This window comes from Erpetoichthys calabaricus, chromosome 17 (genome assembly GCF_900747795.2).
Source record: "Erpetoichthys calabaricus chromosome 17, fErpCal1.3, whole genome shotgun sequence".
Lineage (NCBI taxonomy): Eukaryota > Metazoa > Chordata > Cladistia > Polypteriformes > Polypteridae > Erpetoichthys > Erpetoichthys calabaricus.
In genome coordinates this window covers 35,518,493-35,535,059 of record NC_041410.2, presented here as the reverse complement: position 1 = coordinate 35,535,059, position 16,567 = coordinate 35,518,493, and the positions used below count along the sequence as shown (strand labels likewise).

The window sequence follows — 16,567 nt, the reverse complement described above, 5'->3', positions numbered from 1 at the left end:
AATACAGAAAGATGCATATCAAAAATATGGAAAATGATATAGAGATTACATGTAATGCTTAGTCTCTCAAGAATGTTACTTGGCTGTATTTATAATTGTCTTTAAATATTATATTACTTAATGGTATTTCATAGGTTTACACAAATTAGTTACTTATTGATTACATGAAATATCTAATAATTTAAATTTTTCACAAGTGTTGATTCTTTTCCATAAATTTATCACATATACACATAAAATGCACACTAAACAATATTTCTTGAATGCTTTTGGACTATCCATATTACTAACCGAGAATGCTAAACCGGATGATGGACGCAGGCACATCCGGCAATGGGCTGTAGCTGCAAAAAGACGTACTGCGCAGGCGCAAAAAGAGTCCGCGAGGGTCGGCTGAGGAGCCGAGAAAGGCGGATAGAAGAGGGCGAGAGAGGCGGATGAGGGGCCGCGAGAGGCGGACAAGACCACAGAAAAAAGGAGTGAGCACAGGAAAAATTGAGAAATGAGGCGCAAAGAGCACCGAAAAAGGAAACGGCACATAAAAAAGTATTCAAATGCAAGCAAAGCACGAAACACATTGCACACGAAACTAGACCCAAAAAAAAAAAAAAAAAAAAAAAGAGGCTCGCGCACAACAGCAAGGCACCCCCCCCCCTACAGGCACCGGACGGGACACACACCAAGAGGGGGATTCAACAAGCCCATGGAACACAAAAAAAAGAACACAAAACCACCCCACAGACCCTACAAGCAAGGGACGGGACACACACAAAGAGGGGATTCAACAAGACACAGGAACACAAAAAGAAAGAAGACGCTCGCGCGACAACAATCCTCAACCCCCCCCCCACACACACACATCCATAAGAAGTGACACCCAAAGCCACATATTCTAAAGTGAACATCAACACCTTCACACTAGACAGCATAGGTGTCAGCATTGGTGGATCTCCTTACAATAAAGCACTATTAACCGTTCAACTGCAGAAAAAGAAACATATTAACAGTGACTGCGATCCTTCTTATTACTTATCCATATTTCGCATGCTGAGAAAGAAACAAGTCATGAATACACGGTCACGGGTACAAAACGAAAAGGAAAGGATAACAGGAACAAACACACGAAAACGAAAGAAACAACAAAATAGACGGCTATGCAGCATAGGTGGATCTCATTACAATAAGGCACTATTAACCGTTCAACCGCAGAAAAGGCTCCATATTAACAGTGAGTGCAATTCTCCTTATTACTTATCCATATTTCTAAAAGAAAAAATGTCTCGACTCCAAAAACGCAAAGCTCAACTAAAGCTTCTAACGAACGATGTACCTAAAAGTAAAAACTTTATGAACTGCGTTAGATCCTACAATAGTTCATTTGCTTTTAGTAAATATCAGGCCACCAAAAGGCAATGGCCCATACTGCTTTCCCATATGTGCACAAATACTGCATCGCATTGGAACAGTGCACCCTGAAACAAATCAACAACGCAAATATGCACAAATCTACATCCTAGATCCACATGACGCAATCTATCAATCAAAGTGCTGCATCGCAACAGTCACGGATTCAAAACGAAACACCTCCCGTCTCAGACATACGTTAATGGCAGCGAAGGCTACAACGGGCTTCTCACACAGCACAGGCAAATCGATTACAGCTCCAAAACAACACGTCCCAAATACTACACATGCAACAACGCGCCTCTCAAACGGCACAAGAAAAACATACACCAGTAAAATTCATTCGGATTAATGAATGTCATTTGCAATCATTGTCATTCAGTTCACTTCCCTGAAGAAACAACTGGAAATACAAGTTATACATTTACACGTTGTTGTCAAAAGGGTCAAATTAGACTGCCTTCTTTACATTCATATACTGAATATCTACAGAGGCTTATAACTGACGATGTACCTGAAAGTGAAATCTTTATCAACTACATTAGATCCTACAAATCGGTATCCACTATGAACATGAACGGTGGCACTGCACGTGACATGCGTCTTGAAAAAATGTTGTTTATTGATGAATGTTCAATGGCATGAAGTCACTTACTCAACACCATTCATAAACTTCTACAAACGTTTATGAATAATAATATTCGATTTGAAGGAAAGGTACTTTTATGAGGAGGAGATTTTAGACAGTGATTAGCTATTCTTCCAGATGCCATGCACTCAGCTATTGTTCAGTGCACCTTAAAATACGCAGACAATTGGCATTGCTTTCAAAAGATACAGTTAGTAAAAAAGATACGATGTCCAGAACCAGATCATAACAATTGCTTATTACGACTGAGAGATGGTACACTCACCAATACAGCTGGACTTCAGGCACATATTATTACAATTCCTCAAGCCTTTATCTGCGACAACTTAGTTACAGAGACATTTCGAACAGCAATCTCATTAGACCAAATGCCCCTTTTAACACAATGCACTATATTATGTCCAAAAAATATTAATATGGAAAACATTAATACCCAAGTCATTCCATTACTTCCTGGAGAGACACAACTCTTTCTAAGCTCTGACAAACTTAACTCTGATCACAACAATAACCATCTTAAATGACCTTACAAGTTCTGAGCTGGAATTACCTTTTACACTTAAACGGCGTGTACAAAGAAATTTTCCAATAAACCTTTACACTGTGCCACACACTTTATTGTTTGCTTTCTATTTGCATCATCTACACCGTCACACTATTCTATATCTCATTCATACATCACGCTCTTTGTCATTCCCAACACCAGGGGTTGGCGAGCGAAGCGAGCAGGGGGCGGAGCCCCCTAGTCATTTATATTGCATTATACTACTGTCAAAAGTCGTTGGGTGGCATACAAGCAAGCATTTAATTTTTCAATATAAAGTCATTATCATTTCTCCAGTTTTGATGTCACTACACTGGTTACCTGTGTCATTCAGGATTGACTTTAAAATTCTGCTTATGGTTTATAAAGCCTTAAATAATCTTGCCCCATCTTATACAGTATACCAGAATGTCTGACATCTTATATTCCAAATCGTAACCTCAGATCCTCAAATGAGTGTCTCCTTAGAATTCCAAGAGCAAAACTTAAAAGAAGTAGTGAAGCGGCCTTCTGCTGTTATGCACCTAAAATCTGGAATAGCCTGCCAATAGGAATTTGCCAGGCTAATACAGTGGAGCACTTCAAAAAACTGCTGAAAACACATTATTTTAACATGGCCTTCTCATAATTTCACTGTAATTTAATCCTGATACTCTGTATATCCAATTCATTATAATAACTATAACTATTCATGGTGGCTCTAAAATCTGTACTAACCCCTACCTACTCTCTCTTCTGTTTCTTTTTCCACTTTCCTTTTGGTGGTGGCTTGTGCCACCACCATCTACTCAAAGCACCGTGATGTTCCAACAGTGATGGATAAAAATCCAGAAGTCTGCATGACCATCATCATCAAGTTCTTCCATGAGAGCCCTAAATACAAAGAGGACTATTTCATTTATGTTAGGTAGAATGCCCAGAAGGGACTGGGCGGTCTCGTGGCCTGGAACCCCTGCAGATTTTATATTTTTCTCCAGCCGTCTGGAGTTTTTTTTTTTGTTTTTCCTGTCCTCCCTGGCCATCGGACCTTACTCTTATTCTATGTTAACTAATGTTGTCTTATTTTTAATTTCTTGCTTTGTCTTTTATTTTTCTTTTCTTCATTATGTAAAGCACTTTGAGCTACTTTTTTGTATGAAAATGTGCAATATAAATAAATGTTGTATTAGCTGATTTATGGTTGACCAAGTTGAAGCTATTCACACTCACAGCCAATTTTCACTCAATTATTTTTTGTTACTGATGAGCAGGTGTGAGTAATAGATCAGTTCGTAGTTTCTTTTTACAACTAACCGATTTCTTCAATCCCACTAAACTATGTCTCGATGCATACTCAATAATCCAGGTAAAGAAATCCTAGAAATTTGATTCTGTTCATCTGGACAAAGTTTTTAAGTGGGAGAAATATTTCAAGACTTATCCAAGTCTCTTCCTCAGTCTCAATTGACTGCAGGTTTCCCCAACCTTATAAACAGTACCTTTGCTTAATCACAGAGACTAGCGCCATTGACAAAGGGCCAGTTGATCAGTGATATGCAAATTGTCCACTGATTAGTAGATGTGTGAACCATTCATAGAGGGTTGAGGAATGGCTGCAATCACAGCATTGTAAGATGGCGACAGATGTACCCTTAGGCCCCCTCCTCTGTTCAGAGATGGTCGTTTCTTTTTCACGTAAATGGCCTCCTTGATTCCTCTCTCAAAGCAGCGCTCCTCCCTGTCCAGGATGTGCACCACTTCATCTTTAAAGGAGTGACCACTATCCTGTAGATGTAAATAGACTGCGGAGTCCTGGCCTGACGAGGAAGCTCTTCTGTGTTGTGACATGCGCTTAGCCAGTGGCTGCTTGGTTTCCCCGATGTACAATTCACACCACTCCTCCTGGCACTTAACTGCGTAAACTATGTTACTCTGTTTGTGCCGTGGGACCCGATCCTTGGGATGGACCAATCTTTGGCGTAGCGTGTTTTGGGGTTTGAAAGCCACCGAGACCCGGTGTTTCGAGAAAATGCGCCTCAGCTTTTCCGATACTCCTGACACATACGGGATCACTAAGGGTTTTCGCTTAGGCAGTGGATGTCCTTCCTCTCTCATGAATCGCTTGGAGCGTTCTTTAGGTGTCCTCCCTGCTTTGACAAAGGACCAGCTGGGATATCCACATTTACTCAGGGCCTTTTTAACGTGGTGTTCTTCTGCTTCCCTGGCCTCTGAGTCTGTGGGAATGGTGTTAGCTCTGTGTTGTAGAGTCCTAATGACACCTAGTTTGTGCTCTAGTGGATGGTGAGAGTCAAACCTTAGATACTGGTCCGTAATGTGTGGGTTTATGGTACACATCCACTTTCAAATGTCCCCTGTTGACGATGGAAATTTCACAGTCTAAGAAGGCTAGCTTGTTATTTTCCATATCCTCTCTGGTGAACTTGATCTGTTTGTCCACCCCATTGATGTGGTCTGTGAACTGTGGTACCTCCCGAGATCTGATTTTCACCCAGGTGTCATCCACATATCTGAACCAATGGCTCGGTGGTGTTCCAGGATAGGATGATAGAGCCCTCTTTTCCACTTCTTCCAGATTGGTCCATCCCAAGGATCGGGTCCCACGGCACAAACAGAGTAACATAGTTTACGCAGTTAAGTGCCAGGAGGAGTGCCGTGAATTGTACATCGGGGAAACCAAGCAGCCACTGGCTAAGCGCATGTCACAACACAGAAGAGCTTCCTTGTCAGGCCAGGACTCCGCAGTCTATTTACATCTACAGGATAGTGGTCACTCCTTTAAAGATGAAGAGGTGCACATCCTGGACAGGGAGGAGCGCTGGTTTGAGAGAGGAAGCAAGGAGGCCATTTACGTGAAAAAGAAACGACCATCTCTGAACAGAGGAGGGGGCCTAAGGGTACATCTGCCGCCATCTTACAATGCTGTGATTGCAGCCATTCCTCAACCCTCTATGAATGGTTCACACGTCTACTAATCAGTGGACAATTTGCATATCACTGATCAACTGGCCCTTTGTCAATGGTGCTAGTCTCTGTGATTAAGCAAAGGTACTGTTTATAAGGTTGGGGAAACCTGCAGTCAATTGAGACTGAGGAAGAGACTTGGATAAGTCTCGAAATATTTCTCCCGCCCACTAAACTACACTTTCCACTGTCAAGTATCAAATCATTACTGTGAAGCACGAACAAATGAATGACAAATTTTCCTAATGATGTAACCAACACCATGAAGCACCAACACATGAACAACAAATAGGAGGTGACCGGATCCCCCATAAAGTAGAACAAGTGCAAGGTGCCCAGTGGAGTTTCCAGGCTCCACCTGCATGGCATTTCCAAGCTGCTGCATGCGAGGAGAAGTGAGGGGCATGATAACAGCTGAGCAGCAGTTCAAAAGTGCTACTCAGCAAACTGAAAAAAAGCCACTGTAACTGGAAGATCAGTTTTGTTCTACCATGTACTGGAAGTTAAAGTATGCATACCAGTGACCCAAGCCAGATCCACAGAACCTCATTTGCAATCATTTATACAATATGTGACAAACAAACTGACAAATGGCTGGTCCCAAACTGAGCTGCGAGTCAGCACATGACTGTACACATAACATTAAACTCAATTATACAAATGAAAACACCACCTTTTATTAAACTTGCAAAGCAGTACTATATTAAGAATCCTATGAATTACAAACTTGACAGAGGGGAAAATGTAGAAAAACTTGGAAGAGAGAATTTTAACAGGAAAATAGTGAACTCCGGGTATAGAAGAAAGAAAATGAGTGACTTAAGGTAAAATTTTTCAAAGGATACATAATTTTCAGTCCCAGGGATGATGAATATGGGTGAAGGTTAGCACATGGAAATACTGAGCATGTACACAGTTAAGGCTCAGTTTGCTTACCTTCAGTGTTCATATCTGTCAACGGGACTGACTTTAAAAAATAGAGATCTTTAACACTAGAAAAATAATGTAATGAATGTGTTTTGCTTCTAAGAGTTCCTACATGGTAATCCTGGTGCCGGTTCAACTGATACGGATGCGTATGTGGAGACCAGATATCAGACCAATACATCAGTGTATTGATCAAGCCTAAGCAAAAATGCAGTAATGATGCAAATACCACATGCTTTGGATGCTACATAAATAAAATGTATTATTTATCATTATTCTGATGCGCTGCAAACCACTACAAAGTGAACCCTTTTATGAAACTCACCATTGCTTCACCACATGATCCATTTTCCTCTCCAAGAGATGACATTTCTGCAATATCCACTTCATCCCCTGTTCTCGGCTTTGAGTTCTCTCCTATGAAGAGAAACGGAAAAAGTAAAGACTTGGTAAGAGAAGGATTGTTATTTCATTTATAGCAAAAAATTGCATTTTCACTTCAGCAAAAACAGTGCCATGTCTAAACATCAACTTGTGCTAAGGAATCAATGCAAGTAAGTACTAGTTGCCAGTCGGTTCAGGGAAAATGAACAGAATAAACCGATGGTGTTCTGCATTACCTGATCCATATTCATCACCACAAATACTGATTAACCATTTTAATTATGTCCTTACAAGTAAGCCCGCGATTCAATAGCGAATCGGAAATCCAGAATGGCAATCAGTTTCTGTTCCGTCCGATATCTGGATGGATGACATATGATGGAGGGTGGGTGCATCTGGGTGGGAAGTCGCTGGGTTAGAGTCTGTGACCGTTTTGTGATCTATATTACGGGGACAGTGGATTAGAGCAAGTGTAGCTCACAGGTTGTGTTGTTTGGGTGCCACGTACTGACTTGGAAGCCGCTGCGTTTGACTCTGGGGCGGGCGATTTGGGCGCCACCTACTGATTCTGGGAAGCCGCCGCGTTTTGCGAAGTCGCTGCGTTTGACTCTGGGGCGGGCGTTACCGCGTTTTGGGACGCCGCTGCATTTGACTCTGGGGCGGGCGACAAACTGAATGACCGTTATGTGATCTACATTACTGGCACAGTGGATTAGAGCAAGTCTAGTTTACAGGTGGCGGGCTCTTTGCAGTGCGCGTGACATCCGGTGTATAACCACCTCGTCCATATTACTAACCTTTCTGTGGCTGTGTCGTTAGCTATGGGCGGGCTCGTTGCAGTGCTGCAGTGCACGTGCGCTTCGATGCGCCCTGCGTCCATAACCTTCGGTTAGTAATATGGATGTTTTCTTTTCTCAAGCTGTAAACTAATTCTGTAATTCCTAGTCCTATGATATCCACTCACTCCTAGGTTATAAATAAAATAATTCCGCAGAAAGTTTTATTTCCTATTTCTAGGTCATAAACCATATGAAAAACAAACTGAATGGAACAGACGCACAAGTCACTGGTCTGATACATGAAGAACGTACAAGAAAGAATTTTTGCAATGCCAGTAATTAAAGTTCTATAAATTCAGTTCATCCTGGTTCATTTGAGCAAAATAATTAAAATTTAAACAGTTCACTTCATGACAATTTACATAATCTAAGTGAGATGGTGGCACACTCCTGTGAAGACAGTGGCATAATGTGACATGCCCAGTGACACAATCAGATTAAACAAAGCAGGTTTGATTATTGTCTTTAGTTTTAGGGGCAGGCTCAATGTGATTGAGAGCAGACAACCAACAAATGTACTTCCCGAAGTTCAAAGCACAGAATGCAGGAATAAGGAACCTGGGTATTTTGGACCTCATAAACAGAAAACACATTAATCTGTCTGATATTGCATGTTTTACATACTACAACAGAACGGGAAAAAGAAAAAAGGGGTTTAGTGCCAGCTCCATCAGGTAGCACACTACTGGCTACTCAACTGTGCTAGGAGATTGGCACTCATACATTAAATGTGACATGGACAGTGATTTTCTGTCATTTAAAAACTGGCATATTCCAGGGATGAGACCAGCAGACATAGTTGGCAAATATGGCATACCCCATGTCTAGAAGCCACGTAATGTAACAGCAGCATTAGTAATTTCTTATGTTGTCTTTTGTCTTATGCCTTAGAAGCAAGGCAGAATCACTGATAGTGTGCATGCAGGAGCACAATTTAAAATACAGTTCCATGCAGGACTAAAACGTCTAAAAACATTTTCCCTGTTTAGAGACTCTTAATAGTTTGTTTCCTTTACCTTATTATTCATATTTAAACTGCAGAATCCTTGAACGGTATTGTGTTAGTGGAAGAGCTTGCCCCTGGTTACTTGGCGACTCAAGACAGAATGGTAGGCAATGAATTTTTCTCTTTCCTTGTCTCCTTGCTTATTAAACCAACTGCACAGACTTTATTCTTGTGGTGCACAGACATTTCCATCAAAAGCAGGCTGAACATGGCACTTATGCATCAAGACATGTTTAGGGCATTCATGGGTTAGGAGCTTCAGCAAAGCAAATGGGAGAAGTAACTGGTTAAATATGCATGTCACAGAAATTCAAAACTTCTGGTCCTTAAAATCTGGTGGTTTTCACTACCTTTTTTTCCTTTTTAAGCACCATGGCCCACTTGTTTCATCATAAATGCATTTAATGACATCAGAAACAACAATGAATTAGTAATCTTTAATTTACACAAAAAACGATAAAGGCAGCAACAGACAGTGAAAGTTTATGAGCACAAAGATTCCACATGTTTCAGAGTATACATTCTATTATGCTGATCTAATCTATTCAATTATTATTTAATCACCAAGAACATTCACTGAACAAAAAGTATGGCATCTGAATATCATCAGCCTGTTCCTTCAAAAAGGAAACTGAATAAGAATATTGATTAATCTCGGAGAAACTTATTAACATCAGTCATTGTAATATATTCAGCCAAAAAGTGATAGGGCTGTACTACCATTTATACTCTATGGTTGAAATTGGGGGATGTAACCACATAGCAAAATTACAAACACACAATTTTTTTATGCTGCATTTCAGGAAATAAACAAAACAAATTCTTTATAATTTCTACTAAATCTCCAAAGCACATCACATTAACTAGATTCAACTGCATCATAGCAGTTCCACACATTTCAGCATTTTCTTCTTATAATTTCTCCTTAGAGAATCTCAACTACTCAAGAATAAAACATTCAGTCTAATTCTTTTATAAGGATAGTTGTTCTATAAAAATTTCTAAAACAATTAATGAAGCCACAAATTAAAGTTTAATAGGATATCATTTTCAATGAATCTCTATATAGTAAGTTGCTAGGTCTAAATTAGTAAATTGTATTTTAGTGGATCCTGCTCTTTTAATTTCTTGGTCATGTATTTGTTAAGTTAATATAAAGAAGCATACTTGGTAATGCAAAGGTGAAAAAAAAAATTAACTTAATTTACCATTTTTTACATAAAAACCCATTTCATTTTTTTTTTTTTTTTTTTTACTTATGTGCTGACATGAACTTGGAAATCAAAATAGCACCTCCACGCAGACAGTGGTCATGACAGGAAAATCTTATATTGTAGTCAACTTTCACTACACCCACTTCCTGAAAACTTCTAAACTCATAGAAACAAGAACAGACACACGCCCAGACATAAAACAACACTTTATGTATGGACCATCAAATGCATTTAAAAATTGAGCATTGTGCATCAATAGTGAATTTTCATCTTTTAAAGTACTTCACCACAAATGTAATTAATAACGAAAATATTTATACAAGTTAGACACTACATTAAAAACTATAATTCTTTTCATTTTCTCAGAACACACGTTTCCTATATCTGCATAACAGCATAGTTTATTTCAAAGGTACTCTTTAAATGCATTTTCCTCAGACACTAATAATCAAACATAATTCCCCCAATTTAGGGGCTACTTATCATTGATGCTTTCACAACTGCTCCCCAGATCCACAAATTTTGGCTATGCTCAGGCTCACCATAAATCCTCCTCTTCTGTCCACTAGATGGATCACCCTGTTAAATGAATACTCTGTTGCAACAACTTACAGTATATTCCTGCTGCCTAATTACTGACTACCTTTTACCAATACAATCTTGCTATCTTGTGTGAGGATAAGATTATCTTCAATGTGAATATTAAGTGGTAACCTTAATATATAAGTGGGTCTGTCTTCTTCAATTAATGCGTAGTATCAAGGTGCAGCGGTTAGCACTGGTGCCCTCAGTCTCTGAACCCCCCCGACCTGGTAATTGTCTGGGTGGAGTCAACATGTCCTCCCCACATTTTTACGGAGTTTTCTTCACACGTCACCCAAAAATGTGCAAGTAAAGGACAAAAGGTGACTCTAAAATTGACCCTGTGTGTACTGGTGCCCTGTCCAGGATTGTTTCTTGCTTCTTCAGTAGGTCTCAATGTCTTACTGAGTTATAATAGGTTATATTGTTATATACAGTAATTTAAAACTGCCGAAATAAAAAGCAGAGGAAAAGAAAATCAAGGATGTTGTATCAATTACAACTTGCTTTTGGTTCCAGATTTCTACAAACCATTCTTAAAGTGCTGCCTGGTTTCCATCTTCAATACATTTCTATATACCAGAAGAAATGTCTCGGACTGTGGAAATTAACTGTCTATTCTCACAAGCTGTTCCCCTGAAAGTCAACTCCTGTTACTTAAAATTATATGACATTGAAATCTGCACTCCTTTCCTGAGAAATTTCAGAATACATCTGACATAACTCAGCAACATAAAATTATAAACCTAATGTTTGCTGTACTCTGGACAATTGACAATAATGTTCCTATAAACCTATCAAATTAATTTCTCTCAGTATTTGAATAAAAGTTTACTTTTGAGCTCAAACAGTTCTATTTTAAGTCTCGTCTTGCGGAGATATCATGCTTAAAAATTATAACTCCAGTCAACAACAATATGTATTTATTTTAATTCATGGACGTTCTCTAAATAAACAGTATCACACATTAATAGCTTGGTACAGAAAAAAGTTTGACTCAAAACAGAAAGAGCAATGAAAATATCAAAGAAACAAAATAGTGTGGCTTTTCAAGAGTAAAAATCTACTAAAGCAAATTCCTAGAAAACCAGGTGCATACCTCAATAAGCCAAGGGTCACTGTACAAAAACGTGCCCCTGTTATATTTACAACCACCAGGCCCTATTCAGGCAGCCAGCCCATGAGCTGGTATTACTTTTTAACCTTTTACCTAGTGCTGGCAAAGCTTTGAAATCTTACCCTGGTAGCATATACCATACAGTAAACTAGGTACTGTATGTAGAATAAGATTTGCTAGGATATGTTTATTTATGCAAACAACCTCATCAGGCATGGGTACACTATCTGTAGGAAACAAAAAATCATAACACCGTACTTCCGACCAGCTTCTTGCAGAACAGCCCCTTTCCATAACTCGTATACACCTACACATAGTGTGTGCGCAGCATTAAAATACTGTAGGTATTTTATCACATGGATTCAAGTAATTGTGTCCTGTGAACCAATTTGCCACAGCTCCTCCATGACACAGACAAACAAAGCAGCTCGACATAGTTAAGGCCACAGGAGAAATATCTGTCTAAAGATCAACTTGCAAGTAAATTATCAACTTCGAGATATGAATGTACAGCTTATATTATGAATAAACATTTGAAAAAAAAAATCTGAAAACAAAATAAGAAAACACGAAAAGCTCTGACTGTGTGCTTGGTGTATGGGTGTGTTTGTGTGTGTCCTGCGGTGGGTTGGCACCCTGCCCGGGATTGGTTCCTGCCTTGTGCCCTGTGTTGGCTGGGATTGGCTCCAGCAGACCCCCGTGACCCTGTGTTCGGATTCAGCAGGTTGGAAAATGGATGGATGGATGGATGGAAAAAGGCATTTCACCCAGGCTAGCTCAATCATTTAACTCTTTCAGAGATCTGAAGGTCCCAGTAGTAACACTACTACACTGCTTTATAACTTACTCAATTTATCTATTTTTTCTCTGTGTGAAGAAATTATTTACAGCATGTAAAACAAAACTTCAATTTATGCCCTGTGCTCTTACTGAAAAATGCATTAAAAATTAACAGCTATGTGACTGCTTAGATTCCATTTTTTCCTTTATACCCAAGTCCTAGAATCCCTCTAGTAGCTGTTGGACTTTATGTAGTGCAAAAATGTCTATTTTGTACTGTTAATTGGCAACCAACCATATATGACTCACTTTTGCAGCTGCATTTCTAACTAGGATTTATTTATTTCAGGGGTAAAATCCTTTTTCATTTGATGTTTATTTGGCCACCACTGTATGAACAACAGCATTAAAATGACTCCACCACTCCTCAATCACTTTTTGTACATAAAATTTCATCCTGTTGACACATTTGCTCAATGTTCAATAACCACTACCAGACAGTTTACAATGTATTAATTCTAGATATGCTTCACCTCACAGTGACGTTCTAAGTTAAGAAAAAAATAATTTATAACTTCTGTGAGGTCCTGTTCCTCTGTTATTTGTTGATGTTCCAATCTGCCATCAACCCAACCAAGTCTTCATACTTTCTCTCGGTGCCTAAATAATTATCAAAGTGTGCTTCTTCACCCAATCATCATCTGTCCCTTCACTCCAAATACCCAAACCATCTTATTCTGTGTCTCTTTGGCAAAGTCTTTCTCTCAACTTTGCATTCCTCTTCCTCTCACTCTGTATTCTCTGGTATACCCGCCTGATAATTCTCCTCTCTATTATTAACTGTGCTTCATGCTCCGCCTTCATCAGCAACCTCTCATTCCCTTACAGCTTTACTATTTGCTGTACTCCTCACTACACCTCACACAGCTTTCAGAAACCTTACCTTCAGTGCCAAATAAGCTCATTTATACATTAGAATGGGGAACAGCTTACAGAATTTCTTTTGTGCACCTCTCATCTCTGTTATCACAGCAATGTCTGCCCCTCATTGTTCACTAAGCGTGTCACCTAAGTAGCAGAACTTTCGTACTTTCTCCAAAACAGTTCAATTGCCGATACAAACACCTTACACTTGTTACAACAGCACTCAACATACTTCTGCAAGCAAAGGTTGCATTCATTGCCCGCAGACTACTTTTCACACCACCACATTTTTGATGGACCTAGTTTGACAACCCATGCACTGGACTAAGTTTCTCCCACCACCTACAGTATACTGCACATTCTGCACAGCTATGGCACCAACTTCTCACACATCTCCTGTACCTTCATTGTAACCCATCACTTTGGTCTTTCAACACCCCAATACCCAAGTCAGTTATTTTCAGATGGAGGCTTCAGCCTCAACAAAACTAATAAAAAAAAAAAAAAAATCAATTCCAGTTTTAAAGATTGTTTAATTAAAAACTAGGCAATTGAAAGACATAAGTAGTCATATATCAACGTAATTAAACATCTAATTCAAAAGCAGCGGTGCTCTACCTGTGTGCTACACAAAAAGCTGTCAGGCATGCAAGGAAAGAAACGCAGTTAAAAAGTGAGACTTAAAAGGACTGTAGGTTACATAGCAGTCAAATCAGTCTCCATGCTAAGCTGCACTTCAATTCTACCACTCAGTCTCAAGGGAGTCCTGTTGCAAGACTACACTACAGTCTTGCCTGCCCGCTGTTCTACTCCCCCAAGCACATCACCAGTGCCAAATCAAAGTCTGCCATGCTCAAACTGGCTGTAAGGGATTAGTTCCCTCTCGCTTCCACACCTCTGAATCAATCCACGCCAGAATGGAGACTGTTCGGGAACCACACACCAAGACTGATGAATTTTTGTGAAACAGTGTATCTCAGGTGAGTGCTTTTGTTCTCCTTACCGCCACGTCCATGAGCAGGCTATACATAGTGTCTGTCTACTCGCTGTCTCTTTCCAGTCCTCTAACATTACAAGATTTTTTTTGTTTTGGTGATCTTGATTTTTGTACAATTATTCATAGAACATATTTAGAAATTGGCACACTAACGCAGAAGAATATACAATTACTCTTTGTTCTTCATTGTAAGAATTACAAAATAGCAAAATACACATATCTAAACATTGCATTTTAGTGCTATTATTAATTCACAACAAAAACCTTTAGACAATTTAGAATTGCCAATGTTTGGTAACCTTCATCCTTCCTTTATAATAAATACAAGAATAGGCTAAAGTCAGAAACAAAACTGTGCATGAAGTTATCAAACCTGAAACTCCACATTGATAATAATGACTCCATAAAACAGAAGATAGGCAACTTTCATAACAGACAGTTATTATCCACTTTTCTGACCCGCTTATTTTCTACTTCTTTTGATCTGGAATCATATGTAACTACATCATATTTTTAAATTAGAACTATGGAAATGTAATTCCTTAACAAACCACACTATTGTTTTTACATTATAGATCATTTAAAAAGCATTTGATAGACATAAGAACATCTAAAAGACACACACAACTACACAAAAAATATCAGTAATCATCAACATTCCCAAAAGCACTATTGGGGTGAGGGGTTGGTGTTAAGAAATCTCACTTTTAGTTGTGCCTATTAAGAATAAAGAACAACAATTTAAGACAAAGAAAATGGTGGTACTTAAAAATATTCTAATTTCCGAAGGTGGCATGCCAAGACAAAAGGCTAAAAAACCACTGGCCTAGAGATATCGCTCATATTTAATTACATATGTGTCAAAAGTCTGGCTGTAATTAAACATTTGCTTTGATTATTAGGTTTACTATTATACAAAATCATGCAGTATGATTACTGTTAGCAGTAACCAAGACCCAAGATCATTCTCCACTAGTACTGCTCAACTTTGGCACTGTACAAATGGGGCAACATTTTGCGGGGCCTTGACTTAAAGTCTGATGTAAGGTATTCTGTTAATGGCGGCTGAGAAAGACCCAATCTTTAATCGTTGCTTTTGATTTAAAACTGTCCCCGTTGGTTCAAAAGGACACAATTGTCAATACTTGCAAACTTAGTGCAGGCAAACTCAAATATCACAGAAGTAATGCACCCATAGTTTATCACTTCAGAGTTAAAACATGCAAGATGTCACTGCTAAATACAAGCACAATCTGTGGCAGACAAGAATCCATGAATGTTCAACTCTACTTACAGTATGTCCAAAAATGACAAAATCTAAAAAAAATTGAATACCACTATTTATTACAAAATGAACCCTTATGAGACAGCTTACTTGTAAAAATACAGGGCTACGAGATATCATTCAGTGAGTTTTGATAATTGTGTCACATATCAAGGCTTAATAGGAAAGGCTTAAGTCTTCAGAATTTGAGCAGCTATGAAGTTGTACAGCAGTCACACAACAGGAAACTACTAGATTTAGCTGAACTACTTTGGTTAAATTCGCAATTAATCGTGTGACATATTGCAACTGATCACAATAAAAATTTTTAATCGCTTGACATTCCGTTCACCCCAAAAAAAAAAAAAAAATTATGCCAGTTTTATGCAACCAAGTGTCTGAATGATCCATTGGTTTTTCACTTAAATACCGTTTAATACACAAGATCATGTTAAAATAAAAAATGTGTAATTTATTTGTCTTGACTTTATTCTCCACCTCATTGGAAACTGTAATTTCAGTAAGAGTGGGTTGACCTTTAATAAACTGCATGTAAAACAGGTGGTCTTAAATAAAAGGTATTTTCTGATTCTCAGGAAAATTGTTTAAATACAAAGTGCTACAGAGAGAGAGGAAAGCATTATAGTTTGTGTTTTAACAGAAGATGTTGCACTATGAAAAAGTGACTTCTTTTAAACATAAGAACTAGAGAGAATTGGGGAAGAGATTATGAACACCATAAAAGAAGGCAGATGTAATATGTAAGAATAAAACTTCTAAACAAAAGACACTCAGTGATCCTTACAAAGTATCCTTATAATGGAGCTGCACTATATAAAAGTGGGCGAGACGGGAGTGACATCTCACAGCAGGAGCACCGTGAAACAATGCAGACCAGGGCAGTAAAATTGCGATTCACAACACTTCCTTGTCTATTTCAATTTTTAAACAGCTGCAGTAAGTTTTTAATTGTTG

General features: G+C 38.7%; 1 protein-coding gene across 6 annotated transcripts in view; it reads right to left on the bottom strand.

Annotated features, from left to right (window-relative positions):
* The window catches only part of akap13 (A-kinase anchoring protein 13), a 335,986-nt gene that overhangs the window by 199,191 nt on the left and 120,228 nt on the right, over positions 1–16,567 (bottom strand). For all 6 annotated transcript variants that reach the window (XM_051920829.1, XM_051920831.1, XM_051920830.1 and 3 more), the window contains exon 8: positions 6,811–6,902. In XM_051920829.1, the coding sequence (XP_051776789.1) occupies positions 6,811–6,902 (92 nt within the window). The remainder of the gene's footprint in view (positions 1–6,810; positions 6,903–16,567) is intronic.